The sequence below is a fragment of the Aphelocoma coerulescens genome, chromosome 8, assembly GCF_041296385.1.
Source record: "Aphelocoma coerulescens isolate FSJ_1873_10779 chromosome 8, UR_Acoe_1.0, whole genome shotgun sequence".
NCBI lineage: Eukaryota > Metazoa > Chordata > Aves > Passeriformes > Corvidae > Aphelocoma > Aphelocoma coerulescens.
Genome location: NC_091022.1, coordinates 25,546,474 through 25,573,855, shown reverse-complemented (window position 1 = coordinate 25,573,855; position 27,382 = coordinate 25,546,474). Strand labels below are relative to the sequence as shown.

Sequence of the window (27,382 nt, the reverse complement as noted above, 5' to 3'; positions counted from 1 at the left end):
GCTGCCTTCGAGACAGCTCAGGGAAGGCATGAAGGTGGCTTCAGGTGTGATACAGGATCCCGAGGCAGGAGTTAAAGAGCCATCGGGAGGAGCAGGCCTCCCCTGCTCCCCTTGAAGGATTCTAGACCCGTACCAGTAAAAGTAAGAAGAGGATTTTGATAGGTGTATATTTATTATTGTTGTTGTTGTTATTATTATTTTCATTTTGTTATTTTACGCAAGTTAGAAGAGAGTGCAGAAGAAAGGCAACTAAACCACGTAAATTTAGTGAGTTTGTTTCTTTTCCTCCTGGGGACCAAAAATACAGAAGGGTGCTGGCACTCAGCACACACATGCCCTCCTCTCCCTCAGAGCCCCACAAGCTTTACCCTGGTGGAGTTTCCCTTCTGTAGGAACACAGGGAGGGCAGTGCTCCCCACAGCAGTGATCCTGGTTAGGATCCCCCTTAAATGACAAACAGGGACCTCCAGCTGCAATTCCCCTGGGCAGGTGCCCATCTGTGCATGGCTACAGGGCTGTGGGTGCCTCTCCCTCCTTGTCCCAGAACTCTAGTGTGAGGAACCAGAGAACACACAGTGCCCTGTTTGCTTACCCTCCACCCTGCTAAAATGCCTGTGGCTTGATTCCTTTCCTTTGTAATAAACTGTGCCCACCACAGCGTATATTCTTTTAAATAACATTTTAAAATATTTTCCGGTAAATTAAAGTGATGACATGTTTGTAGGGCTCATTGTTAATTTCATTTCCTTTGGCTCAGCCAGCCAGATAAAATGCAATGTTATTAATCTTTGTTTAAAAGAAGATCCTTTGCCGAACAGTAATAAATGATCTTGATAGATTTGTCAGGAAAATGAATGATAATCATTTGCAGATAGACACAAGCCTAGTATGGAAGATTAATAAGAAAATATGTATTGGCATCATTAATAACATCTGCTGCCAATGCACTTGGATATTGGTTACAGCCTGAGAGAGATGTGTTCTTGTCAGGATACCACAACTCATCCCCTGCTGCCACAGCCAGGCTGCACAGTGCTCCTGTTCAGCTGGGGTTTCATTTTTTGATTTTTTTGGTTTTAATTTTTTTTTTCTGCTAATTACACTGTTTTCCTAAGAAACACAAGCAAAGGTCAAGACCTTTGAGACAACTTTGCTTTATTTCAATAAAACCTGTCAGACTCCCCCTCCCCAATCATTCTTTTCTCTTTTGTTTCACTTCAGTGCATCAAAGCAGAGTAGTGAAGTCAAATAAGTTTCCCACTGAAATGTGTTCCTCCTGAGGGTGCACAGCTGGCTGCATCTGGCAGTGTGGGTGTCTCCACTCCTCAGGGCCAAGCTCAGAGATGCAGTCACAGCTCTCAAAGTGCATTACTTTGTTTAACCAACATCAACATCATCATTTTAAAGGAAAAGTTACCTTCAGGGATCCATGGAGTGAGATGGGGAGGGGAAAAATTCATCACATAACCAAAGATAAAAAATACTTTGTCATTAAAAAAAGGCTTAGCAAAATTCAGTTCTACTTTCTGCAAAACTGAATTTTTCTTGGGGGAAAAAAATAATCTCAGACATTTGAAAAACCGCCCCAGTTTCCTCATCCTGCTCTGTGTTGCAGTCCCCATGGATGTGTGGTCCAAAAAAGCTAATAAACCCATTGAGCTGAGAGCTGCTGAGGGTCTCTGTGGCCCAGGGTGATGAGGTGAGAGCCCTGGTATTTCTAAAGGCACTAAAAATGTACCTGTTCTTACAGACATTTGCCAGCTATTAATCACTGCTGGTAACTTGATTTTCTCCAAATATTTTGAGGCACCCTCTGATGTGGGCACCTGCTGCCTGAAACTGAATAGTGGAAAGGCAAGACAAGCTCTGTGTCCTGTGCCTCTTCCCATGGAGATGGAGGGGCAGCTCATGGGACTGAGAGCTCCCTTCTTCAAAGGAAATCTACTTTTTTCCTCTTAGAATGAGCAAATGCTTAAACTAAGCTGCATGAGGCCAGCACAAACACATCCTGCTCCATCCAAACTGGGGGTAAGCAGAGGAATCATGGCCCAACCTTTCCATGCCTGGTGGAAACAGAGCCTTGTTTCTTCCCTCCTTGCTGACTCATGACTCATTTTCTTCATCTTCATGGTGCTGTGCTTCTTCTGTGTGCCCTCACCTCCCCATACAGCCCACGGTCACTTGGACCTGCCCTTTGGATGCAGGGTCACATCCCTGTGGGCATTTTCAGCCTTCTCCAGGCACAGATGTTAACAGTGGGTGTTGCTGTCTCTTCGTGGTTTCAAAGGTTTTGGCTGTTCCACCCTCTGTCATGGCCCTGAGGTGGGTCCGAGGAGCTTGAACTTGCTCAAAAAAGCAAGATCCTGAGCCAGGCCCCAAGGAAGGATTTTTCTTTTCTCTGACACAGCCAGGTCACTGTGGTCCCAGGGAGCCCTTTGTGTGTCAGAGCAGGACAGGTCACCACCACAACCCACAGTCAGGACTGGCTTGGTTACCGAGGCACCTTTATTGCTGGAAATGCTGTTAAGGGGCAGCATCTGTCCCGTGAGCAAACAGGCTCAGGCTGGTGTAAGCCCAGCCCTCGTGCAGCAGAGGGGGCAGGATGGGGGGCTCAGGGAGCAGGAAGAAGCCCCCTGTCCCCACTGCTGATGCCAACAAGGGGTGGGGTGGGAGGGGTCCCACAAAGGTGGCTGGGGAGGCTGTGGGAGGCAAGGCTGTCACTGCTGAGTTAATCCCTCTGATCCCATCTGAATTTTGGCCATATAAAAAACCACAGATAGTGCTTAAGTCTCCTTCCCCCTGCCAGTGTAAACCAGGACTCCTCCCCCGAAGCGGAGCAGTGCAAAGTCAGCCCTGAGATAGGCCCCAGCCATTCCCCAGCTGGGCTTTCCGAAGCCTTTGCTCCTTGCTGCGCTCAGCTCTGCACCCTTAAACCTGACCCCACACATCCCCTGCATCCCAGATGTGGCCAGTGCCAAGTCTTCATCACCCCTCATGGAGAAACTGAGCCCCACAGCCATTCCCAGCAGGCGGTGCCTCCAGGGAAGGGCTGTGCTGCCATGTGCCAGCGCCTGGGGACTGTCACCAGGGGCTCTGTCACCTGCTGCTGCCAGCTGAGACAGGAAGGTGAGAGCCACCAAAGCCACGCGATTCCCGACCCCAGCTCAGCCGAAATACGCCCACAGGAAGATGTTGATAGTCAGCAGGAGAATGGCATTAGCATTGCACACAATCCTCCACAGGGGCTTTTCCTCGATGCTGGTGAGGGTCTGCTCCAGGGCAGCTCTCTCCTCCTGGGACAGGGTGGGTGTGGGGCTGGTGGGCAGACCACAGAACCACAAATACACCATTTTCCAGCAGGGAGGCTTGGCTGCTGCGAGAGGGGGACAAAACATGGCTGTTAGGATCTACTGGGACTCTTCTCTCCCTTCTCCCAATCTTTTGGAGGTGCATCGGCCAGTCTGGAGTGGGGCTTGAGAGACACCCTAATGGGAGATGCAAGATGATGAGGGAAAGGGAAAGGGAAAGGGAAAGGGAAAGGGAAAGGGAAAGGGAAAGGGAAAGGGAAAGGGAAAGGGAAAGGGAAAGGGAAAGGAAAAGGAAAAGGAAAAGGAAAAGGAAAAGGAAAAGGAAAAGGAAAAGGAAAAGGAAAAGGAAAAGGAAAAGGAAAAGGAAAAGGAAAAGGTCTCCCTTAACCATGTACAGCACAGCCTGATTGCAGTCAGTTGATTGCAACACCAATCACTCATTAGTTAATTAACAAACCTCTTCCCTCTCCTCCCCAATCCAGATTCCATCGACTTTTAAAAATTCCTGACAGCATGATGGTCCATTTAGAGATATGCTGGCTTGTTTATTACACATGGCTTGCCAGGTGAAGTGTGTGTTTTAATTGTCAGTCCTGTGCTGTATTTCACTCCCTGTTCTTTCCAAATAGAACCTTTTTTTGAAATTCAGGATGTTTTGGGCCTTGAAAAAAGGTGTTACCCAGAACAAACCCTCATTAAACTGTCAGCTGCTGTGTTTCGCATCTCCTTCCTCATCTCTGCTAATCACCAAAATAACAAGATATTTTTTAATGAAAATCTGAGCTAGTGAACTAGGAATTGGTAAGAAATAAGAAATAATGCTGAATGACTGCATTTGACTTAAACCCAAACTTACTCTACTTATTATTACGACCCAAACTTACTTACTTATTGAGGAAACAAAAATAAGGGATTTGGTTAGATGTTCGCTTCTGTTTAGCTTGGCTGTGATTGGTTCCAGTGTCCTTTGGACTGACCAGCAAATGGAAGGAGTGAAGAAATCCTGTGTGTGTCTTGATTCTGAGGTTTCTGCTCTGTAACCTTCGAAGGTTAAGCTCAAAACCAGAAAGCTGCATTTTTTAATAGATTTGCAGAATAAAGCTCTGTCCACTCTGAAAAGAACTTGCCTATGTAGCATCTCCTGCTACTGTTCTGTCTCCTGACAACTCTTTAAGTTGACTTTGCTCTGCCTTCCTTCCTATTAAATACCCCTGGTAGGACACGCAGCTATTTAAGGTCTGGGTTTTAACTGTGGCTTATGTCCTAAGGGAAGATGAAAAATCCTATCAGCATCATGGAAATGAGAAAAGTGGGGCTTGTGGGTTCATTCTAGGCCGCCCACAAAGTGCACCTGTCTGCTCCCAGGGTCTCTTGCTCCCCTCAGACTGTGCTGCTATTTTGGTGCTCTTTTTTTTCAGGAATAGCAGCTCTTCTGAGCCATTCAAGGGCTGTGACATGAAGGTAGGCTGGGAGGACCAAGAGCCACAACACTTTCATTTGTCACATCCTTAAAACTGTAGATACAAGCCCCAGCTCCAGTGAATGCACCAGGTGGCCCCTCATGAGATTTTGGGACTTTCATGGGATCCTGGCTGTCCATTCCCAGGCATGGGAATGTGTTTGTTCACAGACAGACCCCTACCTGCCTCCTCTGTATCTCCTGAAGCTGCAGCCTCTACCAGGTGTCCTGGGCTGATCTGTGCTGCTTCACTCTTGCAGTTTTTCAGGTTTATGGCAGGTGCTTTTCTGTGCCTGGTCCACCACGTGAGGCTGTCCAGCTGCAAAGTGGAACAGAGAGAAACTGGTCACTGCCTGTGAGTCCCAAAGTGGCTTCCCAGTCATCTCCTTCCTTGGTCCAAGGTGGTGCTGAGTCCTGTTTGGGGTGATCTCCCACTTTCCCTCCCCTCCTTCCTGCACATGTGCCCACATCCTGGAGAAGAAGGTTGGCACCATCCAGCTGGAGCTGAAAAGCTGGGAAAAAGTGTGAAATAATCTGTTTTCTCTCCTTCCATTTTTTAAAATAATCTGTTCCATCCCTGTCTCTGCAAGAAGTAACCTTTCAGTAGACACTGGAGAAGCAGCTTCCTATTTGCAAGGCTCATGAGACTGATCTGAAATAATGATGGTCTGTCCAGACAGCCCTCCAAAAGGGAAGGGGAATAAAGTCAAATAAATAAAAATAAATCAATAAAGAAGGCAAGATATCCTCTATGGATACAGTCAGTCACAGACAGCTGTTGCACCCTCAAAAGATTATATTTTAATTTCAGATTTCTCTGATGGGCCAGTACAAGACATTGCCTGTCTCTGCAGAAAGTCACAAAGGACAATCAGTCTGCTTTACAAATGCCCAAGTTCTGAAACTCTTATTGTACAGTAAGCTTGAAAGTCTTCTGCAGAGTGCACAGGAGACATCAATCTTGCAAACCTCAGTGGCCCTTTGGCAGCTGGGGGTGGGGGGTGGGGGTTCCACACCCCAGGGGCTCAGGGATTTGGGGTAGAGGCAGGCCTGCTGCTGCTGGGGCTGACCTTGGCATGCCCAGGATCTCAGTGGCTCTCCCTGATCCCTGCCCTGGCCAGGCCAGGCAGCAGGGACAGGCTCATCCATCCCTCACAAATGCTGCTGCCAGGTCCAGGGGCTGCCCTCCCTCTCCAGCCCACGCTGCCTGGCAGAGGGGCACAGGGGGGTCAGTGCAAAGGTGCCCTGGTGACAACAGGGCAGGCACAGACACACATGCCCCAGGAGCAGCTGGCTTCCTGCTCTGCCCATGTGGGAATGAACATCTCCAGGGGGTCACTTACAAAGGAATGTGAGTTTAATTTTTGTATTTTGCACACACAAATCCAGGCAGAAGCTTCCGGCTGACACGAAATGTTGCATAATTTCCAGAAGATTTATAGCTTTATTTAAATCATTTTCAACTGAGATGAGCACTGGGCAGGGCTAATCTTTCTTGTCATGAAGTGCTAAATTGCTTTGATTTGATGATCCTCATCTTTCTCGGGGATTCTTTTTTTTTTTAATCACTTAGGAAATGTCACTGGAACACAGTAAAGTTTCAGGGTACTAAAGGATTTCCAAAACTTTTTTCCTTTTCTCTCTTCTTCTCATGTGTCACTGAATCACTGTCTCTTCACATTGCAGCAAAATCTGCAAGGGCTGGGGTGTACCTGGGGCTCAGACTCCAGAGGGAAGCAATTCCCAATGGAAAGGAGCATAGAGACAGGGAACCTCATGGCATCATCCCCATCACCCACGTGTTTTGGGTGCCTGGAGAAAGCAGGCAAATTCATAATTAAGAATTGCCTACAGGGGAGCTGCGTCAGCTTTACTGACTGGGACCCGGGAAGTGCTGCCTGAAGCCACCGTGTCCAAGGGCAGGGAAGCAGGAGGGAGCCTTGTACTGGGTCCTGGGGAGCCCTGTGTCCCCCCTTAGTTTGCTCCTGTCAGCACCCACAGAGCTGAGCATGTCTGGCTCTCAGTGGCACCAAATGATGCTGTGGGAGCTCCAGCTGCAGCACCTCGGAGCTCTCAGGGTGGGCTCAGGCCAGCCTAGGCGGGCTTGGGGCTCCTTCTAAGCTGTGCACCAAGAGGAGCCACTGAAGCCACACCTCAAGACACAGGGAAAACCTCCCAACCCCAGAGTACACCGGGTGGAATTGCCAATCCATCAGCCTGTCTGGGTGAGCCCTGACCCCTGTCGAGCTGCCCTGCTGGTGCAGCACTCGGTGCTTTGTGGGCTGTTCCCCTCCCTTTCCACCCTCACAGTCTCCTTGGGCAAGGGAGTTTGCAAGAACTCAGCAAAGTTTTTCTTCCGTTGTTTGTAAACTAGAATAAATCCTTCTGTTCCAAAATGCCATCTGGCACCTGACAGTTGTGTTTCAGCTTCACAGTCTCAAATTTAATTGTAAGCTCTTTTGCAGGGTTTTCAAGGACGGCGTGACACAATATGGACTACCTACAATGAAGACATATGAACTCTGGAGCATACCAAACAAATTCCTTGCATACTTGTTTTCCAGCACAGCATCAATCACCACAGGGATGGGAGAGCGTCCAAAACAGCAGGAGAAAATGCTACAGCCTGCAGTTCTCAGATTGTAATTCATTTAAAGCCAGGAACATTAGATGTACCACTCTAACATCAGATACAAATCTCTTTTCTCCTTTTGCCCATTTACTATCTCAAAAGCATTGAGATTCGATATTTAAAGTAGTCCAGTGTAGATCCTCAGCTGGTGTAAAGCGACATATCCGTGCTCAACAGCTGTTCCTGGTCTTTGAAGGCAATGGAGCTGTGCTGATTTACATCTGCTGAGGTATGATCTATCACTGTATTTCCTTGGCTTTGTCTTTGCTCGCTTGTTTTTCTACTCTTTTTGCTTGACAAAACAATTCCTAGCTCTTGTACCATGTCTTTCATCATTCCATCTCCAAGCACTGCAGGTAAAGACAAGCAGAGCCAGCCCTGTGCGAGTCTTAGAGGAGAAATATCCAAGGCTCAGGAAGGGAATTGATTAACCAGGAAGTACTAAAGCTTCAGAGATCCTCATCCAGGACAACCAGCACAGCCTCCCCCTCCCAGACACTGTCATGGGGACACTCAGGCTCTTCACCACAGATTTGCCCACTTGCATGCCAAGTAAATAGTGGCCAAACACAAAGGCCAGGTGCCACTTTCTACCCAGAGAGTTAGAGCCTGGCATGTCCACCCTGATCTCCACCTCCTGCCCTTCCTTCCCCAAACCCTTCTGTCCCTGACCCACCTCAGCACAGCCACAGACTCGCTGGAGATGATGGGACAAACCATGAGAAACCATGTCACCAGCAGTGATGGTGCAAGCCCACACCTCTGCTCATGTCTAAGGCAAACCTGGGGTGGGTCTGACCCAGGAAAATGAGAAATGTTGGTCTCGGTGCTGCCCACTCAGATTTGTGCCAGACAGACAGAAACCCAGCAATGTTGTCTCCTGACTCAGTTAAACCCCATACCTTCCCTTTGGCTGTTCTCTGAGGAACAAGGGCAGATTTTCCTGTTGCAATCAGGAATAAATAGTAGAAACTGAATGGAATCAGACTAAAAGAAATGGGGACAGACTCTGCCATTCCTACTGAGCTATGGGGAGAGGGAATAACTGCTTAGTGGCATGAATTTCCTGGCAGCCCATCCCATTTTCCTTGTGGTGGGAAGATAGTGACGGACAGGGGGCTCACGGGATGGTCATCACAAATATCAGATTATTGTGTTCAGCCTCTCACTGCCACAGACAGTATCATTAATTCTCACTCATTTTCTACAACAGAGTCTTTCACACAGAGGTCAAGCGCTGAGCTCAGCACTATGTGGGGTCCATGACATACCAAAAGGCTATCCTGAACATCCCTATTGAGAAAATTTCCCCCAGAAAGTCCAGCTGATGTTAGCTCCTGGCCAGTGCTGCTCTTCAGCAAGCTCTCCTCCCTCCCTGGCTCTCCAGGTGCACCTGAGGTGGGGCAGCCACCACTCCTCGTCCTTTGTTCCTCTGGGATAGCTGCACACAGCTGCTTCAGACAAAATCCTGTCCTCCCTGACCATACCCCTGTCTTTTTGAAGAATGTGTAAAATAAGGCCACTTACCTCCAGCACCTATAAACTCACACATTTCAGTAGAAATACCACTGAAAATCTCCCCTGGGGAATCTCTCAAGATTGTAACCTCTCTCTCCCTAATTCTATTATAGTGGCCTCCATCCTGAACTCCCCCTCTTAGGAGATGCTTTAAATGTTTTCTCTGAGGTCAGACTAAAAAGCCTGGAGGTGCTGGGGCCATTTTCTCCATCTCCTGAATTGCTGGTGTGACGCTCACTGTTCACCAGTGCTGTGTTAATGCATCTTATCTTGCTATTGCTGTGGGCAGGGAGCACTGCACATGTTTAGCTATCACAGGTCAGATGATGAGTGGGAACTCATTAAACCACAGTAATTAATTGCTGGCAACCATCTGGCCACCCCTGAGCAGCCGTGAACAACGTAAGCAGCAGAACTAATGGTGCCTCCTTGCCAGTATTTCTCTCTCCCATGTGGATCCTCTGATAGCTAATAAAAGCTGAGAGTTTATCTCCAAGCAGACACAAAGACAGCCTCTCTCCCCCCTCCTCTCTGCTATCTGAGCACCTGCTTTCATTTAGGAGCAGGGTGTCTTTGACACCTATAACATTCCATCAAACATTGATGGAGCTGGTTAATGCTTTACAAGTTATGAGGAAGCAACAGATTGATGCCATCATAGCATTTTCTCTCCCATGCAGTTAGACAAGAAAAAATAGGTCTTTTTAATCTATCCAGTAACCTTTGTTGAGAGGTAGGTGGCAGTTTTGTTATATTGGCAGCTGCTTTAAAACTTGGGACTGGGAAAAGTTGCTTTAAGGTTTTATAATATAAAACCTCCCAACTCTGCACCATTTTAATGTGCTAAGTAAAAGAAAGTTGTACTTCCCTCAAAGTTATTAAATTTAATTGAGATCACATTGGGACAAAATGTTATTTTCCTAAACGCCCATGTTGCAAAAGATATTAATCTTGTTTGCCTGCAAGATTGATGCTGGCTCTGTTGAAACAGGCTAGATGCTACAATTAGATATATTTAATTCCTCCTCAGCAGTGCTCTGTAATGTGATTCCATCTCCTTCCCCTTCTTCTTTTCTTTCTATTCCAGTTATGATGGGCTGTGGTGTCTGCCCAGCTCTGGGCACAGCATGGGAACTCACACTCAATTTGAAGCACTCAGTGCTCAGCAGCATTAACACTCTGCAACCTGGGGAATAGACAGAGCTGAGCAGCAAGGGCTTCTTGGCAGCATATGCATTACACACCATTTCTTAGCCACTGGAGGAACAGAAAAGGGCAGATCACAGGGACTTTTGGTACCCAAATGGGGGCTCTGGGAAAAGGGTGTCACTGCAAGTCACTTACCTTTTCTTCAGGGATTGGTGGGGTGCAGAGACTGATGAGGACGGTGACAATGGCAGCGAGGGCACAGAGGATAAGGGCAAAGTAGAGGTAGTGCAAGTCCTTTAGCACAGCTGGTCTCCTGTCCTCCTCCCCACAAGACGGGGGGCTATAAATAAACTCCATGATCATCCGAACCAGACCCACAGCAAGCCCAGCCATGAGGCCCCAGAAAGCACCCTGAGAAAGGCAAGCACAGAGAAAAGGTCACTGCAAATTAACTCTGGTTGTAGTTCTCCTTCTCCTCTCCCTGTCCTCTCCTTCTTTCCCAAGCCTTCTTATGCCTGATGGAAATCCACAGTGATGGTGCATCAAAGGAGAATTTTTTCAGGTAAAAATCCTCATTTTCTCTCTCTGCCCTTGAACATGGAGCAGATAGAGCACAAACAATGCAAGAATCTCCTCCTAACAACACTCCTCCAATGAGACTTTGACACATCATCCCTAAATGGCAGAACAACTTCCCTTTCATGCTTTCAAACGGGGCTGCCAAGAAGTGGCACTTGCAGGGACTTCTTAGAAGCAAACCCACACCCACTAGACACTGGGCTAAGATCCACTAATGCACACCAGGGAAAGGCTGTCTAATTGTCACACTTTAGCTGGACTGGCTCCGAGTTTACAAAGGCTAAGTACTGAGGGCAGAGATACTTATTTATTTTCTCAAATTAAATACATGTATCAATTGGTTGTTGACACTTCACTTACAGGCTCATTAATCCTCTTGCAGAAGATTGCCAAGATGAAGAGGGCTGTGATTGGTGGGGCCAGATAGCTGGTTATGGACTGAATGTAGTCAAAGAGCTTTCCACTGTTGGCTGATTGAATGATTGGGATCCAGAGAATACTGATGACCACAAGGATGAGGATGAAGACTCTGAAAGAGAAGGATAAAATTGTGGTAACTCTGTAGGCAGAGTTAAACAAAACACACTCCCAGTTGCTCTTAGAATTTCCTGAGAAAAAATCCACAGATCACTCTCAAGAACCTTTCCTTGTGTACACAGGAAAAGAGAAGATTGTTCTCCCGTGGTGAGCCTGGTGTGTCCTAGAGTGTGATATGGTCTCAATGACCTTGGCTCTTGGATGTGACAGAAAGAGGATGCTGGAAGCTCATGGAAGCAATCTTTCTGCCACCTTTCCAAGCAAGTAATGTGCTCAATCTCTTGCCCTTGCCAAATTCCAACTTGTTTGCTACTTTTTAAAATTGTGTTTGGGGTCTCAGGTGAATATAGTAACCTTTGCACTGTGTGCCACAGAGGTTTGTCCATATTGCTGAGCAAGAGGTACTTGTCCTCTCACCACTCTGCCATGGTGAAGTGTGAGCCTGCCTGCAGCCTTCAGCCACCCCTCAGCAAAGTTTAGAACTTAATGCTGATGACTGGAGAGCAAAAGCTCCACAAACACACTGAATGCAGCCTAAATTCCCCTGCCTGGAGGAGAACTTTATATGCCCCTGATATAATGCAGCACCAAAGCTTGTCTGCAAAGGACACTACAACTTACCACAGAGACAGAGAGCTGGGAGGCTCAGCTCTGCACTTTTCCGTGGGGAAAAAAAAAAAGAAGTAATTGCAACATATCACTCCTGTCTGATACAAAAATAACACGTTTTTATAGTCCTCTGGTGACAACGACTCCAGAGCACTTTCAGCTTTCCTAAAAGTTACATTTAAAGCAGAATTTAAAATAAGTTTAGAGAGAAGAGGGGCAATTATCTCCTTAGCTCAGTGGAACACACAGAGTTTCTCCTTGACCAGATCTACCCAAGAAGGAGGTGGAAATTGCAATGCTCTTTCCCAAGCTGTGCTCCTGCTCTCTATTACAGGCACCAGATTTTTCTCAGTGAGTGCAGCCTGGAGGATGTAAATGCTGCACTCAGAACAGATGATGAGAAGAACGAGACATAAATAAATGTAAGGACCTGCCCACAACCATCAGCTCCTGCTCCGAGGCCTGCCTGCGGACCCGCTGCCAGATGTCAACAACGAAGAGGGTGCTGCTGCTGTTGAAAATGGAGGTGAGGGAACTCATCAGGGCTGCCATCATCACTGCAATCATCAAGCCCCGGAGCCCTGTGAGAGCCAAACACAGAAGGGGAATCAGGACTAGACCTTGGGCCTCTGAGCACTGCTTTTTCCATCCTGCTGTCTGGTATCTGCAGTAAGATTTCCACATGCTGAGGATGGGTGAGGGCAGCCTGATCCCCCCCTGCACAGCCTGGCTCAAGCCTAGCTCCACAAGGGTGTTTCTCACCATCGGGCATGAGTTCAATCACCAGTTTGGGGTAGGCAATGTTGGAACAACCCACAGCAGCTCCACAGACCCTCTTGCAGATGTCTGGGTCCACGCAGCCCACTTCATCTGTGTAGCACAGGGGAACAACAAGGAGTCAGTGCAAACCCCACTGAGCCATAGACTGTTTAGATCAAGGGAACAAATCCTGATGCCTTGTGCAATTTCATATAAATTCAGAGGTGGAATACAGCTACAATGAGTGGAGCTGAAAAACATTTTATATCATATAATAGAGGTGAAACTTTGGGATGATGTTTTGAAATTCTGTTCAGGGTACAGCTAAAACTCTCCTGGGTGTTGCGTAACTGTAATCCTTGATGATTTGTCACTTGTGGGAACTGGACTGTTTCCATGAACCTGTCAGCTGGGTTCCCAGGGATGCTGGAGGCTCACTTACTCATATTTAGGAAATCTGGGAAAAAAGGCTCTTTCCTCTGGGAGTGGTCCTTCTAACCAAGGTATCCTTCCTGGGAAGGGAAAGGCTCTGGGGACACCAGCAATGAAAACTCCTTGGGATATAAGGGAGGCTCGTTTAGCCTAATCCACCAGGACCTGAATGAATCTGTATGGTAGACTGCTAAAACTCTCCAAAATACCTAGTGGATGTAATCCATAAGATCGGAAGGACAACCTCAGTGCTCCATGAATTTAATTTCACTGACTGCCTCCACACAGACAGATGGATGCAATGTCCACAGCATGGAGCTAAATGACCCCAATGGCAAATTATGCCCCTTATGGCTACTCCCGGTGGCTTATGCCACTGTGGGAGAACTGGAGGTGGAGGGAGGGCTTGGGAAGACCACGGCGCAACAGGAATCTCTATGAACATGCCTGCAGGATAGCAGTTTCTAAGATGTAAAAGTGCTGGCAGACCTGTGTGGGATTAGTGCTCACAGCTGGTATGGAGCCCTGTGTCAAGGAAGATGGGAAGGCTTACCTGGGTAAAGAGCTCTGCTGATCATTCCTGGCATGACAATGAAAAACATAGGGAAGATTTTCAGATATCCTCCCAGCACTGATCCACCTTTGGCATGGGAGAGGTTCTTGGCAGAGAGAGACCTCTGGACTATTACCTGCAATCAGTGCAGAAAGGGAGCAGAGAATGAAACAGAAGCACAACAGAGAGAGCAGGGTCCATTCTCTCTCTGTCTCTCCTTCTCATGGATGACTTTCATCCCACAGGATCCCAGGGTGTTTTGCATGCCAAGGACAGCTTTCCCACCTCGCTGACTGCAGCCTGCTGCCACTGCTCAGAGCTCAGTCCACAGGCTACAGGAGAGGGCAGCGTGGAAATTTCCTTTACAGGAATAATTTCACCCTTGACTGAAACGAAGCCACCTTGCAGGCTGGAGACAGCAGCTGTATGGCAGCAAGAGACACAGAATGAAGCAGGCTGTGGGTGTTTTGGTAAAAGCTCAGTGGTGGGGTTTCATAATTATCCCATCTGGAAGTCCAGAAGCACCACGTCTTGAGATCCACACGCAGCTTTCCTGGTTTGTAGCTTGGAAAGGAATAAGGGACATGAGACACCTGGGACTGTGAATGGAGAAATATTGTCTGCAGGTCACTCAAGGTCACAGCAGAGCCAGCTCCAGATTCACATTTTTATATCCTTGTCATGATAACTGCATGAAGACACCCAGTACTCACCAGCCCACAGTGGGAAAAAGAAGGATGAAAATAACCTGTTCTTACTGCACTAAGAAGTGCATAAAATTAGCAGCTTGCTGAGAAGGTGGAAGGAGTGAGACATTCTGGTCTAGACCAGTAAAAAAGGTAGCAACTCCTGCATATTGAGGCACAGGGATTTTTCAGCTCACAGAACCACAGACTGAAGGAGTGGACTAAAAATAACACTGTGGTGGTTTGTCTGCTGAGGGAAAGATTTTATTTACCTGGTCAGTGCACCAGCACCAAAGAGCCAGCACAGAGAGACCAAATATAAGGCCAGGCCAGGGAATGTCTCCTGTGATGGGATCCCTGAACAAATGGAAGGCATCTGCACGTGGGAGGTGGCAGGTCGTGTTTGGGACTGTGATCTTTGGTATTGCTGTGCTGTATTTCTCCTGAAGTCCTTCATACCAACCAACTTTTTCAAATCCTGTAAAGAAAATGCCAGTGATTTAAGGGCTGGTGCATCCTGCAAAGTTATGATCTTATCTGAGTCTCGTGACTGCTTTTCTTTTATCTTCCTCTTATCTCCTTTACTTTTCATTCCACCCTTGCTTTTTGAAGTCAAGGTTTCTACAGAAGGCAGCTGGATTTTGCCCAGAGTCCTTGTGGTTTAAACAACACATTTTGGAAGATGTTCAATGCAGGAAAATCTCCATGATCCTAATCCCTGCAACGTCATCAGCATCTAGTCTTTACTTATACACCCTCCAAGAGCTAGAGCAGGAAGGTACAACATGAAAAAAGAGATACCTGGTTTAGATAGTTCTGTTTGCCAACAAGGATTAAAACAAAGACTTATGATGTTCATTTCCTTGTTGGTCTTAATTTTTTTATAACACTCAGTTACGCCCACATGAACCCACAGTAACTCCAAAAGTCGACAGCGAAAGTCAGCTGTATTACTCTGAATTGACATGGGCTTAATGAGAGCTGAATTTGGCTCTGAGAATGCAGTGTTCCAAAGCTCTTTGGCAACTCCAGCGAGGTGAAGTTACCCAGAGCCTCCCCTCCATACTGTCAGTGCAAAGGATGAAGCAAGTATGATGGCTGGAGAATGAGACTTGTGCTGGCACCACTTCTGTGAGTGGTTAAAACTCATTTCTGCACCACACATGAAAGAGTGAGGCACCCTGCTACGGTCTAGTGGCCTTGGGACCACTAAACTGCTGTGTGGTGCCACTGCAGGTTCCCCTTACCTATGAACATGAGGACCAAAGCTCCCAGCACCATGATCAGGGTCTGCAGCGCGTCTGTGTAAATCACAGCAGTCAAACCCCCTGCCAGGAGAACCAGAGACAGCAGTCAGTGCATCACCATGCACAGGGAAACAGGCACCTCACCTGGAAAAAAGCTTTCTTTAGCCCCAGCCCTGGGATTTCAGGACAGACCCATTGGGAGAAGCTGGCACTGAGCTGGTCCCCTGGAGCCCACAGCTGTGACAAGCCCTCCCATGAGGAATGGCATGAAGGGTTTTCCATGTTCATGAGAGGACTTGGAGGCAGCTCAGTAACTTAACAGCTAGAGTTGCTTATTTTGCAGAAAGGCAACAAAATAGCAAATATGGGCAGTGGTAACACCCTGCACAGAGGGAGCCAAGAGCCTTGTGCAGTGTTAAAAAATCCTCTAAAGCTGTGATGTTACCCCCGTACCACTTTCCCATGGGCAAAGAGGGGAGACCAGCTGGGAGTGACAGGGCAGGTACTACCAGCAACTGGGGCAATCTCTCCCTCAGACCAGGACCTGAATACTCTTTCTGCTCTGTAGGAAATGGGAAACTTATATCCTAGGCTCCAGCTTATAATGTGTCCTCTAAAATCAGCTATTTACCAGCTATGGTGTAGACAGCAGTCACTGCTAGCAAGACCACAGTGGACAAGTAGAGGTTCCAGCCCAAAGAGATTTGGATGAACAATGCTCCGGAAAAAATGTCTGTCTGGAATAAAAAAAACCCAAGGGCAGTCTGGCATTAGTTGTGCTTCGTGCAAGTGAAATCTAATAAAGCAGCCTGCAGCCCTCTGCAGCTGAAAGCATTGACAGGGGAGGACACCACGAAGGTGAACTGGGAGGGGAGGAGAAGAGCTGTTGGGGCTGTTGGCTCCGAACCTTGTTCTGCTGTAAGGAAAAACTTTCCTCCCGGTCAGAGCTTTCAGGGTCTGGGAGAGAGGGAGGGAGAAGATGAAGGTGCTACACCAAGGGACCAAAAAGTCATCAAAATAAAGTCCATCTTCATGTCATAGAATCCTCCCTGGCAGAGAGAAGCACTGGTGGAAACTGTCACTCGTTTTGGTGACTGTGAAGACATCCCTGGATAGCAGAGCCCACAGGCAGACACAGGAGGGAAAGAGAGGGAGATAGCAGAGACCTTATTCTTCCCAGGGCTGCATCTTCATGGCCTCGTGGTCCAGAGACACTCCCTCTTGGAAAGACTCCTAAAGAGTCACTGATGTCGTGTACCATGATTTGTTTATCTGAGAAGGTCAACAGGTGGCTTTTCTGTTTGTGCAGTTCAGCATATTAGAGTGGCTCCAGAAAAACAGGTTATACCTGCTGAGGACCTCACTAGAAATACAGAAACCCCCATCAGCTCTGTTTTGTTTGGACCTTCTGGCAGAGAGAGTGACACCAGAACCTGGTGAAACCTGGAATTACACAGATAACATCATTCAAAATTGCAGGCAGTGATATGGGAGATGTTTAGGTTGGGAAAGTAGGTAGAAGGACACCTGCAAATCTGGTGTGGGGTGAGATACAGGTGAGGACCTTTATCAAGGGAGACAGAAGGGATGGGACAAGAATTCTGTTTGCAGTGTCTGAAATGAGCACCTGGAAAGCAAGGAGCCAGTGCAACCCCTGACCTCTGCAAGCCTGAGACACAACAGGCACAGCCAGAACACCACGGGAATCACTGCCCTTTCTGGGGTTTGGCTTCCCAGCAGGAAACACAACCACCTCTGTAGCCGTGCAGGATCAGTCCTCTGACAACACTGTTTATTGAGATCTCTGTTTTCTTTGCAAGCTGAGAAGACTCTGCAGTGCCCTGGTTGTTAACCTGTGTTTGGGCAGAAAGCACAGGGAGAAAAATCCTTCTTGTTACCAAGTGCCTGCTGTCCAGCCAGCCGCTAAATGAGCTCTCCACAAACAATAGCTCTGCTTAATAGAAAGCACCTGTCATGGCCATAAACTCCCCCAGCCACATCCGTCAGCCACGCGTGAATTGGCTGCACAGAGGAGAAACCACTGAGATGAAACAGCAGTGACGAGGGCCAGGGTCCTGCTCTGAAAAGCACTGGCAAATACTGCTCTGCTGAAGGTCACTCTGAAAGACAGCTCTGCTTCATACCTTGGCTGTGTGGCTGTGCTCACTGTGGGCTGCTGCAGGAGACAGTTGCCATTTATCCCTCACAGGTAAAGAAGTTTCAAGAGCCTCTTTGAAAGACCTCACTCACTCTGCCACCAGGGGCAATGCTTTGATCCCGCAGAGCCAAGCTGGAGGCAGTAGGTGACAGAAGTGGGTGACATGACCAAGAGCTGCCCATTAGAGGAGGAAATCTATCCAACACTCCCAGCCTGGAACTCCTCTTAATGTCCCTCCCAGGACCTGAGACATAATAAGCCTAGGAGAAGGACCTTGAGGCCACTTGAGTGTCTTATTTCCAGTCAGTGTCTCCCAAGGCAATTTGACATCTGAGTACTTCAGCAGTGTCTAGTGAAAACTGGCTTCTACTGACCTTGGGATAACCAGCTGAAGACAAAGGACTGACATCTTCAGTCCCTGTAATGGACTCTCAAATGCACTCCTCTCCCTCCAAGGGCACAGGTAGTTCTTAGTAAATATCTGAGCATAACTTCTGTTTCTTTCTGAATGGCATTTAAAAGAGGGAAATACCCAGCAGGCTACACTGGTTTTCAGTTACCAGCAGGGTACAATGCTACAAGCAACCCAGAAAAGATGCTGAGTTTTGTCTTAAGCCAGAACTTACCTCCCTTTCACTGTACCCTTTTTATGTAAGACAAGTGAGAGAAAGAGAGAGGAACAACCATAAAATACCTAATGCTGAAAACTCAGCTACAAGAACAACAGCAGGTTTACAATAATTTAAGAGAATTTCATCCCTACAAGATGCAGCCAGCCAAATATTCAGATGGGGTAGTGCTGCCCTTCCTCTGTCTCTGCTGCCTAAAGTTTGATGTGATAGAAGAGGAAAAGTAGGCAGACAGCCTGTGGTACTTACACTGTTTAATAATTAGCTGCACATCCCTGTAAAGTTCTCACTGAGTGTTGCTGTTTAATGAGGGCTCTGCCTCTCTCTTAGGAAAGGTCTCCATGATCAATACAGAGGCAGGAGCAGCACACTAACACACTGCTACTGTTCCTGGGAGCTGAGCTGGTCCTTTCAAGGACATCTGAGCTCTCTCTGAGCAGCCCTGCCTTGTACCAGGATGCCCTATCCCAGCCCTAGACACAAGGGCTGTGTTCAGTTGGATACATACGGATATCTTGGTGAATATATAGAGAATCAGGGACAGCACGGACATGTAGATTTGTATCCTCTGCCCTCCAAACCTCTTCTGCAGGTACTCGGGCATGGTGACGACTCCTGCTGCGATGTAAACAGGCACAAAGATCCAGCCAAGAGCCAGCAGTGCCCAGGTGGCCTGTTAAAGAGACAGAGAATAAAGGCACAGGATTCAACACAAGGGAACAGCTTTTTCCCCTGTTCTCTCAGTGGCCATCCTAAGAAAGCAGAAAGGTACAGTGCCATGCAATGTGTTTGAGAAGCAGACTGACTTTTTCTCCCTGCTCAGAAGATGAGCCAGCAGCTGGTGGAATTATTACAATTCAATTAGAATCCTTTGAAGTTCTCCTCCTGAGCCCTGTGTTTCTCTGTCATGGGTGTCACATCCTATTCCATTCCCTGGTCTTTTGAGCAAGGTGATGTATTCTGTTGCTCTAGTTCTCTGAAAGATGGTAGGGTGTTTGTTGGCCTCTGAAACCACTGATGCTGTGGCAGTGAAGAGTTAAGGGATTCAGAGCAGGATGGGAGCATCTGTTTGTTGCTTGATTAGCAAGTGATGAGGCTGAGGCAGCAGACTGTCCCTGCAGAGCATAAAAATAAGCAACAGCAAGACTCTGCTGGGATGTTCTCCTTGCAGGCTGGCACAGATGTGCTCCTGTCACTGGTAGATAAAGAGGCACTTTAGTTGCTTTGCCACAGGTGAAGAGTCTTTTGGAAAGTGCAAAGGCATTTCCCATCATGTATTTTTTCTACAATTCCCACAACAAGCCCAAACAGGAGAACTTAAAGGTAAATGAAAGCCATTGGATTATCAAACCTCACCTCCTGGTTGTCTCAGGCCATTATCTTTCATCATTACATTTATTTTGATGAGTTATTCAAGTTTTCAGAAAAGAAACTGATTCCTGTGAGCAGAGATTGTGACTGATTGAGGAGAACAGCCGTGGCTCCTGCAGTGGCAAAGACTGGCTGCAGTGAAAGATGCTCATATGATCCCTCCAGCTGAGCGATGTCCCATGGCAAAGGGAGAGAGTAATGGCATATCTAAGTTCTCTTTCCAATCTGAAATAAATTAATCTGAACTCATGAAGCTGGATTTGCCCTGAAACACCATCTTGTCTTCATGAGCTTCCAAAGTGACTTGAATAGATTTCCTTTAGCTACAGCAATATTGTTATGTCCTACATGCACTAGGCTGAACACACTCTCTGTTTTCTTCTCCAAGGATTTAAAGGTGACCTTAATGGTCTAGAAAAAAACAGTGCAGTGAATACATACGCCAGGAAAGAGCTTTTGGTGGGCCCTGCCTGTGCTTGGCAAGTACCCGGCACTATTAACACTCTCTGCTGAGGTAGGCAAGAGATTCAGAGTTAGGTGCGTGATGCTTCTTCTGAGGCTGGCACTAATCTCACTCCTCATCAGCTGAGAAATTTCATTAGCATCACACACCAAGGGCCTGCTTTTCATGCTCTGTGTGGTGTCAGTGGCAATTTTCCAGGCCACTTCAACAGGGCAGAATGAGACTTGCCTTCACACACAGATGTTCACCCCAGAGATGACACATTTTGGCAGCTGCCAGCTGAAGAGAGTGTTGCTGATTCTCATGGATTTACACTGAATAGAGGAGCACACAGTGCTTCTTTTTGCCTTTTTTTTTAACTCCCTGTACCCAGAATCCTGTGATTATCCAACCACATTTCCAGCATTATCTTTTATTTTAATCTTCATGAGTGCACACTAAAGCTTAAAAATAAGGCCATGTACCACTGAGAAGGTCAAAGAGCTAATAATTCTAGTGAATTCCACTTAAACTAAAATAAAGATCTCATGTTTCCAAGGCTGTCAGAATGTCTGGAGGCTTCTCTCTTGAGAGTTGAGCACTTGTTGCTGCTGATACTGTTAAATACCTGATTTGGGAGAGAAACCCCAGTCCCTTTGTAAACAGTGACATGCTTAGTTGACAGCAGAACTGACTCTTACGTTCCACTCAAAGCCCCCAACAGCAAGGCCCCCAGCTGCTCCAGTGCCCGCCAGGCCGATGAATAAACCACTGCCCACGTTGCTTGACATCAGGGATGCTCCAATCTGAAACACAGGGCAAAGGGATAAAACTGAGAAAGTCACTTTGAGCAACTTCTGTATCAGTCCAAGTGTTTTCCCCAGGAGCTCTCTTTCCCCAGGATCTCATGTCCTTGTAATTAGGCAGCTGGGTGCTAATGGGGAGTTGAGTTTTCCTTCGCCTCTCAAAACCCCTATATTTTTATATCTTAAAGCATGTTCCTGCTGCCTTCCACTGCCCCCACTCCAGTGCAAAGCTTAGTCTCAGAATCAGGGCTCACTTTGCCAGTGGTTCTCCTGAGAAGCACACCTGTTAAGGAGGCACAGCAGAGGGAGGGGAGCCTGGTGACACCACAGATTCCTCAGTGTCCATGAAACGTGACAGATTTCTCCATTCCCTTGTTAATCAGTCAGCAAGGTGCTATCTCTGACCCTGCTGACCCTTGCTCTACCTCCCCATGTCTTGCTGACAGCCTCTTTTGAGTCTTACTCTGAACATGTGTGCTGTGGGTTCACACAGCCATGGTGACAGCAGTGCTCTCTTGGAGCTCCTGCTGAGGGAGGAGATTCCTGAACCGCAGCATGGATGTGCTAGGAGCACGCAGGGCTTTGTGCTTAGTGTCTAAGGTAGGTTCAAAGCTATGGAGCTCTGCAGCAGGCTGGAAAATGCTCTTGCTTCAGGTTAGCTTTAACTGCAGGTGGTGGGCAGGGTAGGCCATCCCTGCCATGGCTCATTGACACCCTAATTGGAAGAGCTCCAAGGCTCTTTAAACAGGGCAAAGGCTATCTGACTTAATAACTGCTTTTACTGGCACAAAGCCTCACCTCCTTTCTGAATGCCAACATCAAACCTGTCTCAGGGTCAAATGCAAAACCACCCAAAGGACAAGTCAAGCCCTTTCATCCTACAGTTTGCTTTTAGGTACACCACCTACGAGGAGCTTTTCTCTCCTGAGTACTGCCTCATGTGAAACAAAGAATGATGGAAGCTGCTCTGCTTCTCACCTTTGGGCAAGGCAAAACATGAGGATGACATCAACACCCACACTGCCTCTGCCTTCTTGCCTGTCTGAGAAAACTCTTGATTAAAGAAGCTGCTGTGACAGGACTTTGCAACCAGTGCTCTCAAGAAATGTGAGCAGTTTTCCTGATATGTAGATCAGACACAGAAATACAGAAGATACATTGCAGAGGTGCAGCAATTTAATATCAGGGCTTAGTTGAGGCTGAAACCTGTCACTCTCATAAAAACAATAATAAAAAGTAGGTCATACTCAAGGTGAAGGCCACAAGGAGCAGAGCCTGCAGGAGAGCTGCAGAGGTGGAATCAGCTCTGACAAACAAATCTGGGAAGTGAACAGCATCGGAGGTTGCTCTGAACCTAAAACGGTTCAGAAGAGCCAAGAGCTGACCTGTATCCAACAGCCTCTGTAGCCACCTGTGGTTGGAGCCCAAAGTAGTGAGAATTTTTTGAAGTTTGTTTGGGGGCTTTTTTAATAGAAAAAAACCCCAAAAATCCTGTTTAAAAGAACAAGGTTGAGGAAAAAAATATTCGATTTTAGTATCTTTTAATTTTCCCCTTCCTAATTAGAGAAAACCATCAAGCTAAGCTTTTCCATCAAATATTACTTGCCTGAGACAGAAGTATAAAGAACATTTAAGAAATGACAGATTTTAGAGAGGTGTATGCGTCTTCTGTGGAAGAGGCTGAAAACCTAGCCTAGTGAATTTATGGGTAATGCACAGCCAAAGGAAGAAAATAAAAATCTGTGTTTTGGTAGAGAAGTGCATTCTGTTACCCACAACTCACTGGAGAGATATATGGTTCTAGAGCCTGGCATTGGCTGAGAAGAATCTTTATTCCTGTGGATTTTTATTCCTTTCAAACTCTAAATTATCTTTATGTGTACCTTTCACTCCCAAGAAAAGGCACCTTCAATAGATTATTTTTTCTTTCATAGTGAAGATTTATACTTCAGTGGTTTGAATTTTATATCCTTTACATCGTTAGTCAATAAACTCAACTCTGCTCTAAATAGCAAGGGCTCAGAAAGTCCTGGGATTTGGGATTATTTTTAATTCAGTGTCTAAATGCTTTTTACTGGATGACACATTCCTAGATTACCTAATGCTCTCTTAACTTGAGAGCATCAGTGGTGAGTAGAGGCCAAAAAGTTTCAAATCCAGCTAGGCAGCCAGCATTCCCTAACTTTCATCAATGGGAACATTTTTATTGCTGCCTTTAGCAGAGAAACTGAGAGTTGGAAACCTCTGAAAATGCTGAGCTACCCTTTTGGCCCAGCAGCTCCAGGCTGCAGCCCATCAGCAAAGATGTGTGGGATGGTTCCTTATGTATCCTTCATCTGTCCCCTTCATCTCTGACTATAGCCAGCACATGTAACAACTGGGTCCCCTCACCAGACCTGCTCTTACATCTGGAATTGCTTTCAAACCATGAGGAACAGAGGGAAGCATTTCACTCACAGGCCACCAAGTCATAGATCGTCCAGCCAGAAAATAGCCTCCAATGGTCCCCCGGCTCGCTCGTATCGATGACTGCAAGCACAGGAAAAAGAACAGGAAAAAGTGTTTTCCTCCATTCAGCCACTCTTGAGTCAGACCAAGCCAGGAGAATCCTTAATGCCTGGTCTCAGCACCAGCTCCAAAAGAATTTTATGGATCTGTTAAGTATGCCAGGCTTCACCCACTGCTTCTGCCTCTCTTTGTGCAGGTTTCTGGTAGTCGTGCTTTGGAAGGAAGCTGCTTGTACCTGTTTGATGGCTTCTCCATGAATGTACCAACTGGGAAAGAAGAAGCAGTTCAGCCAAGCAGAATGCAGTAGGTGTCTGTGACAGAGGCCTTCACCAAGCAACACGAACAAATAATTAGCAACAATCTTTCCGATGTTTTTAAGGTCCATTTCAGTCTTCTCCATCACAACCCTGGCTTTTCTTTTGCCTCCTGCCTGTCCACACCCCAATGTGAGTTGAGCATCATTCCCAGGACAACCTCCAGGGAATGATCCCACGGTTGTCCCCGTATGGTGTCCCCATATGGCTGTCCCTGTATGAGGGCTCACAGAAGGATCCCTGTCACCCCCCCAAATTTGCTCAATACGCCCTTGGTAAGTTGTGCAGAGGATGCCATTTGCAGACAAACCCCTTTGTACCCAGAAGGGGTCCAGGAAGCAGCAAGGCCCCTCTGGCTCAGGAAAACCCTACCCCAGCCCCCTCAGGGACTCACCCATATCCCGACAGCGAGGACAAAGGCGAAGTACAGAACCACCACGATGATGTCTGCCACGGCAAAGGCTGCTGCCGTGTCCCCTGGCAGCCCAGGCAGCTCCGTGGTGGCCGCGGTCGGCTGGCTCATGGCTGTGAGCAAACTGCTTATTTTCTCACTCACGCTGGACTTTGGTGCACATTGGCCTTCATTGTTTCCCTTGTAATAATTAACAGGGTGAAGAAGGTGTGAGTGGGGAGCAGAAGCCAGGCAGGATGGTGGCTAATGTTTGCCAGCAGGAGCGTGGTGCCCATGGTTCATCAGTGGGGCCACCACAGGGCTCTGTGGTGTGAGGATTCCTCCCATTCCCCCTCGTGTCCATTCACCAGTGGTCCTTTCTCCTGCCCATTTACCCATTGGTGACACCCACTGGGATGTAGGACATGGTTCTCTTTTGAGGTCTGGGGTCTGCCTGGAGAAGGCTTGTGCCCCACAGCCAGCTCTGAAATGGCTCTGCCAGCCCCAGTAGGAACCTTGTGTCCCAGGACATGGGCAGGAAGGAGGAGGGGGCTGGACCCTGTCACACATCAAACTGTGAACCCAGGTCCTCGGTGCAGCAGGGACATTTCTCATCCTGGTTTGCAGATGAGGGGGGCACCCTCCAGCACCAGCCCCCTGAACCAGGGCACAGAGAATGGGTCACACCACACCTTTGCTCCTTTGTTGGGGCAGCTTTGGGAGGATCACAAAAGGTTCCTACTGGGGCTGGCAGAGCCACTCCAGAGCCTTCTCCAGGCAGACTCCAGACCTCAAAGCAGAACCATCTCCTACATCCCCCAAACTCCACTATCCGTGGTCCCTCACCCCATGACATATCACATGGGACATTTAAAACTCAGGTAAGCTTTGCTTGATCTTGGTTTCAAGGGAGGCAACAAAACCTCTCTCTCACTTTGTTTTATTCCCCTCTCTCCCAGAGTTTTCTTGCAAGTGCTGGCTACCTACTCGCTCATTAATTGCACTGCTAACACGAGGCCCCCATCCACCCCTGCTCCCCAGTCTGAGGCTCCCTGGGAGCAGTGCCTCCCTGCAGGCTCATTATCCACAAGAGGCTTTTCAAGACTGAAATGTTTCAACAAGCTGAAGTACAGTTACCAGAAATTAAATATCTGGAAGCCTAAATCCCCAGGTATAAACAGGCAGCTCTCCCTGCACAGAGCTGATTTACACTCACCCACACACTTCTCCCTCTTAACACCTCAGCACCTGAAAGCAAAAGACAGTCACCTAATCCTAAAATGTGTTAAATACCAGACCAAGAAGCAAATACAGCCAGTGTCTCCAGTCTTCCCAAACCAGGAATCCTCCTCTACATGGGAAGCCCAACCCCAAGTACCTGCCTTACCCAGCCCTTCACCCCACCTTCCCATGGTGCTGTATCTGCAGCAATTAACACTTGGAAACACTTGAAAGCTTTCACCCTGGGGCTGTAAATATAACCAGTAAGCCATTCCCAACAGCCATGAGCTACCACGAGTCCACTGGACATACTAGAATGACACAGGCTTATGGCAGCAGGATGTTTGTCAGGTGTTATTACACAGGCTGGATCACCCCAAACTGCAGTGGCCAGCCCAATTGCTGGGCAGGACTGCAGCAGCTGCACCTCAAACATGGACCATACCTTGAGTGCATCTGTGGCAGTCCTTCTCTCACTGCCCAGTCCTGTCCAGGCAGGAGTTGCTCTGCTCCCCGTTGTTCCCGGGACAAGCTGCAGAGGTGTGCTCCTCCCTGGGGATGTGACCACTGTCCCTGCCCACAGCCCAGGGGATGACACATCCTGCTGTTACGTGGCTCCCCTGGCTCCCAGCCCTGCTGCAGCAGCCCCAGGCAAGAAGCAGGTGCACAGTGCAGGGCCCCACTGGGTGCCAGCAGCAGGACAGCGCTTACCTCCCGCTCCATGTGCTGCTAAGTCAACACTGGTGGCCGTTCACCCCCTGGAGATGTGGTGCTCCTTGCCCTGGGAATGGGTGGGGGAATTCACATACCCAGAAACAATAAAAATTCATCACAGCTGACAAATAAACATGCAGCCCTTGGAGTGAAAGATATGACAGCAGCATAAGCCCAGCAGGTGCGATTTGGCAGATCTCTGTTGATTCAGAGGGTGGCAAACTCCGTCTCCCACTTTTCTCCAGGGACCTGGCAAGGCACCTCAAATGTGGCTGGTTCCCTGCTGCAGCAAACTCGCCCTCCCCAGCTGGCAGAGGGCTCAGAGCCTCTTGGCCATGAGGGCAATGCAGAATTTTGCTTGCCCAAAGTGAAGGAATGAGTTGGTTTATGTTACCTGTGTTGGTGGGAGCAGTGGAAGTGGCAGAGGAAGTGCTGGGTGTGATGGAGAGGGGTGAGCTCATGAGCAAGGGGACAAAGCTGTTGTGGGGTGCCACACACGGCAAGATCAGGTGCCAGCTCTTGGGGGGCAATTGGAACAGAGAGTTGAGGAATACAGATCTCCATCCTCTCCCCATTCCTCCCCTCCTGAGACATCACTCCTCTGCCTTCCAAAAAACCATTCCTCCTCCCCCCAGGGCTCACTTCCTGGTGCATGCCTGGCTTTATGCAGTCTTTTTGTTGTCTTGGTGAAGGCTGAGAGCAGGGCTAGCAAACAGGGGACAGAAGACAGCCCCTGAAGCTCACATGGTGTCGCTGGGGCCACCATGTCTCCTTGGCCAGAGACAGACGCATGGTCACGAGCCCTGCACCCCTGGCTTCTCCCAGCCCTGCTGTGATGCCCAGCAGAGGTGTGGGGCAGGCTGCAGAGTTGCAGCAGCCCTGTAAAACCCATGGTTTCAGCAGTACCTGGGAGCTGTGACCAGGCAGGCAGACCCTGCAGCGCAGTTAATACGCTCTCCTCTCCTTGCAGCAGAAGTGACAGGACGTTTAGCGTCTCCTTGTGGGGTGTTCACCCTCACTCCTGTCACAGTGGCTGAGAACGAGCCCTTCAGGGACTGGAAATTGTAAGTGGCGTTTCAAAGTGTGCAGCTCAGAAAAAATCAAAAAGGTGCCGAAGAGTAAGTGTTTCTGGGGCAAAGGATGTTCGGTGGAGTGACAGGCAATTATTTCTGCAAATGCTAACGAATAAATGGACTTCCTCTTCATTACCAAGCTACTTCACTGTCATCAGCAAATAGTTCCAATGACAATTAGTGAATTTCTAAATGGGTTGAGAATTCGGCTTACACACAGATACCGATGCAATGAGGTGAGGCAATAGCCCAGCCTCGCTCCTTACCTTTCCTCCTAGGGGATTTTC

The 27,382-nt window shown here is 48.0% G+C and overlaps 1 protein-coding gene across 2 annotated transcripts; it reads right to left on the bottom strand.

Moving 5' to 3' along the window:
• Nucleotides 1-1,146: 1,146 nt before the first annotated feature.
• Nucleotides 1,147-25,827, bottom strand: SLC5A9 (solute carrier family 5 member 9). 2 transcript variants are annotated; one of them, XM_069023359.1, is made up of 15 exons: nucleotides 25,754-25,827; nucleotides 24,091-24,288; nucleotides 23,332-23,403; nucleotides 20,770-20,874; nucleotides 18,764-18,928; nucleotides 16,100-16,205; nucleotides 15,469-15,549; nucleotides 14,494-14,699; nucleotides 13,536-13,671; nucleotides 12,554-12,661; nucleotides 12,222-12,372; nucleotides 11,006-11,174; nucleotides 10,262-10,477; nucleotides 4,951-5,086; nucleotides 1,147-3,373 (listed from the first exon to the last, which is right to left on the bottom strand). In XM_069023359.1, the coding sequence occupies exons 2-15, from the start codon at nucleotides 24,217-24,219 to the stop codon at nucleotides 3,165-3,167; spliced, it is 1,989 nt and encodes a 662-aa protein (XP_068879460.1). In that variant the 5' UTR covers nucleotides 24,220-24,288; nucleotides 25,754-25,827; the 3' UTR covers nucleotides 1,147-3,164. The 2 variants fall into 2 exon arrangements, with proteins under 2 accessions (XP_068879460.1, XP_068879461.1); XM_069023360.1 differs by lacking the exons at nucleotides 12,554-12,661; nucleotides 24,091-24,288; nucleotides 25,754-25,827 and adding an exon at nucleotides 23,618-24,030.
• Nucleotides 25,828-27,382: the final 1,555 nt, after the last annotated feature.

What these genes read in the sequence shown, in the direction of transcription:
- SLC5A9 (XM_069023359.1), bottom strand. Translation starts at nt 24,219, where the DNA reads ATGAGCCAGCCGACCGCGGCCACCACGGAGCTGCCTGGGCTGCCAGGG. An exon ending in ATATATTCACCAAGATATCC is followed by an intron (nt 16,206 to 18,763) that starts GTATGTATCCAA and finishes TTTTTATTCCAG; the next exon opens with ACAGACATTTTTTCCGGAGC. An exon ending in GATTGAACTCATGCCCGATG is followed by an intron (nt 12,373 to 12,553) that starts GTGAGAAACACC and finishes TGGCTCTCACAG; the next exon opens with GGCTCCGGGGCTTGATGATT.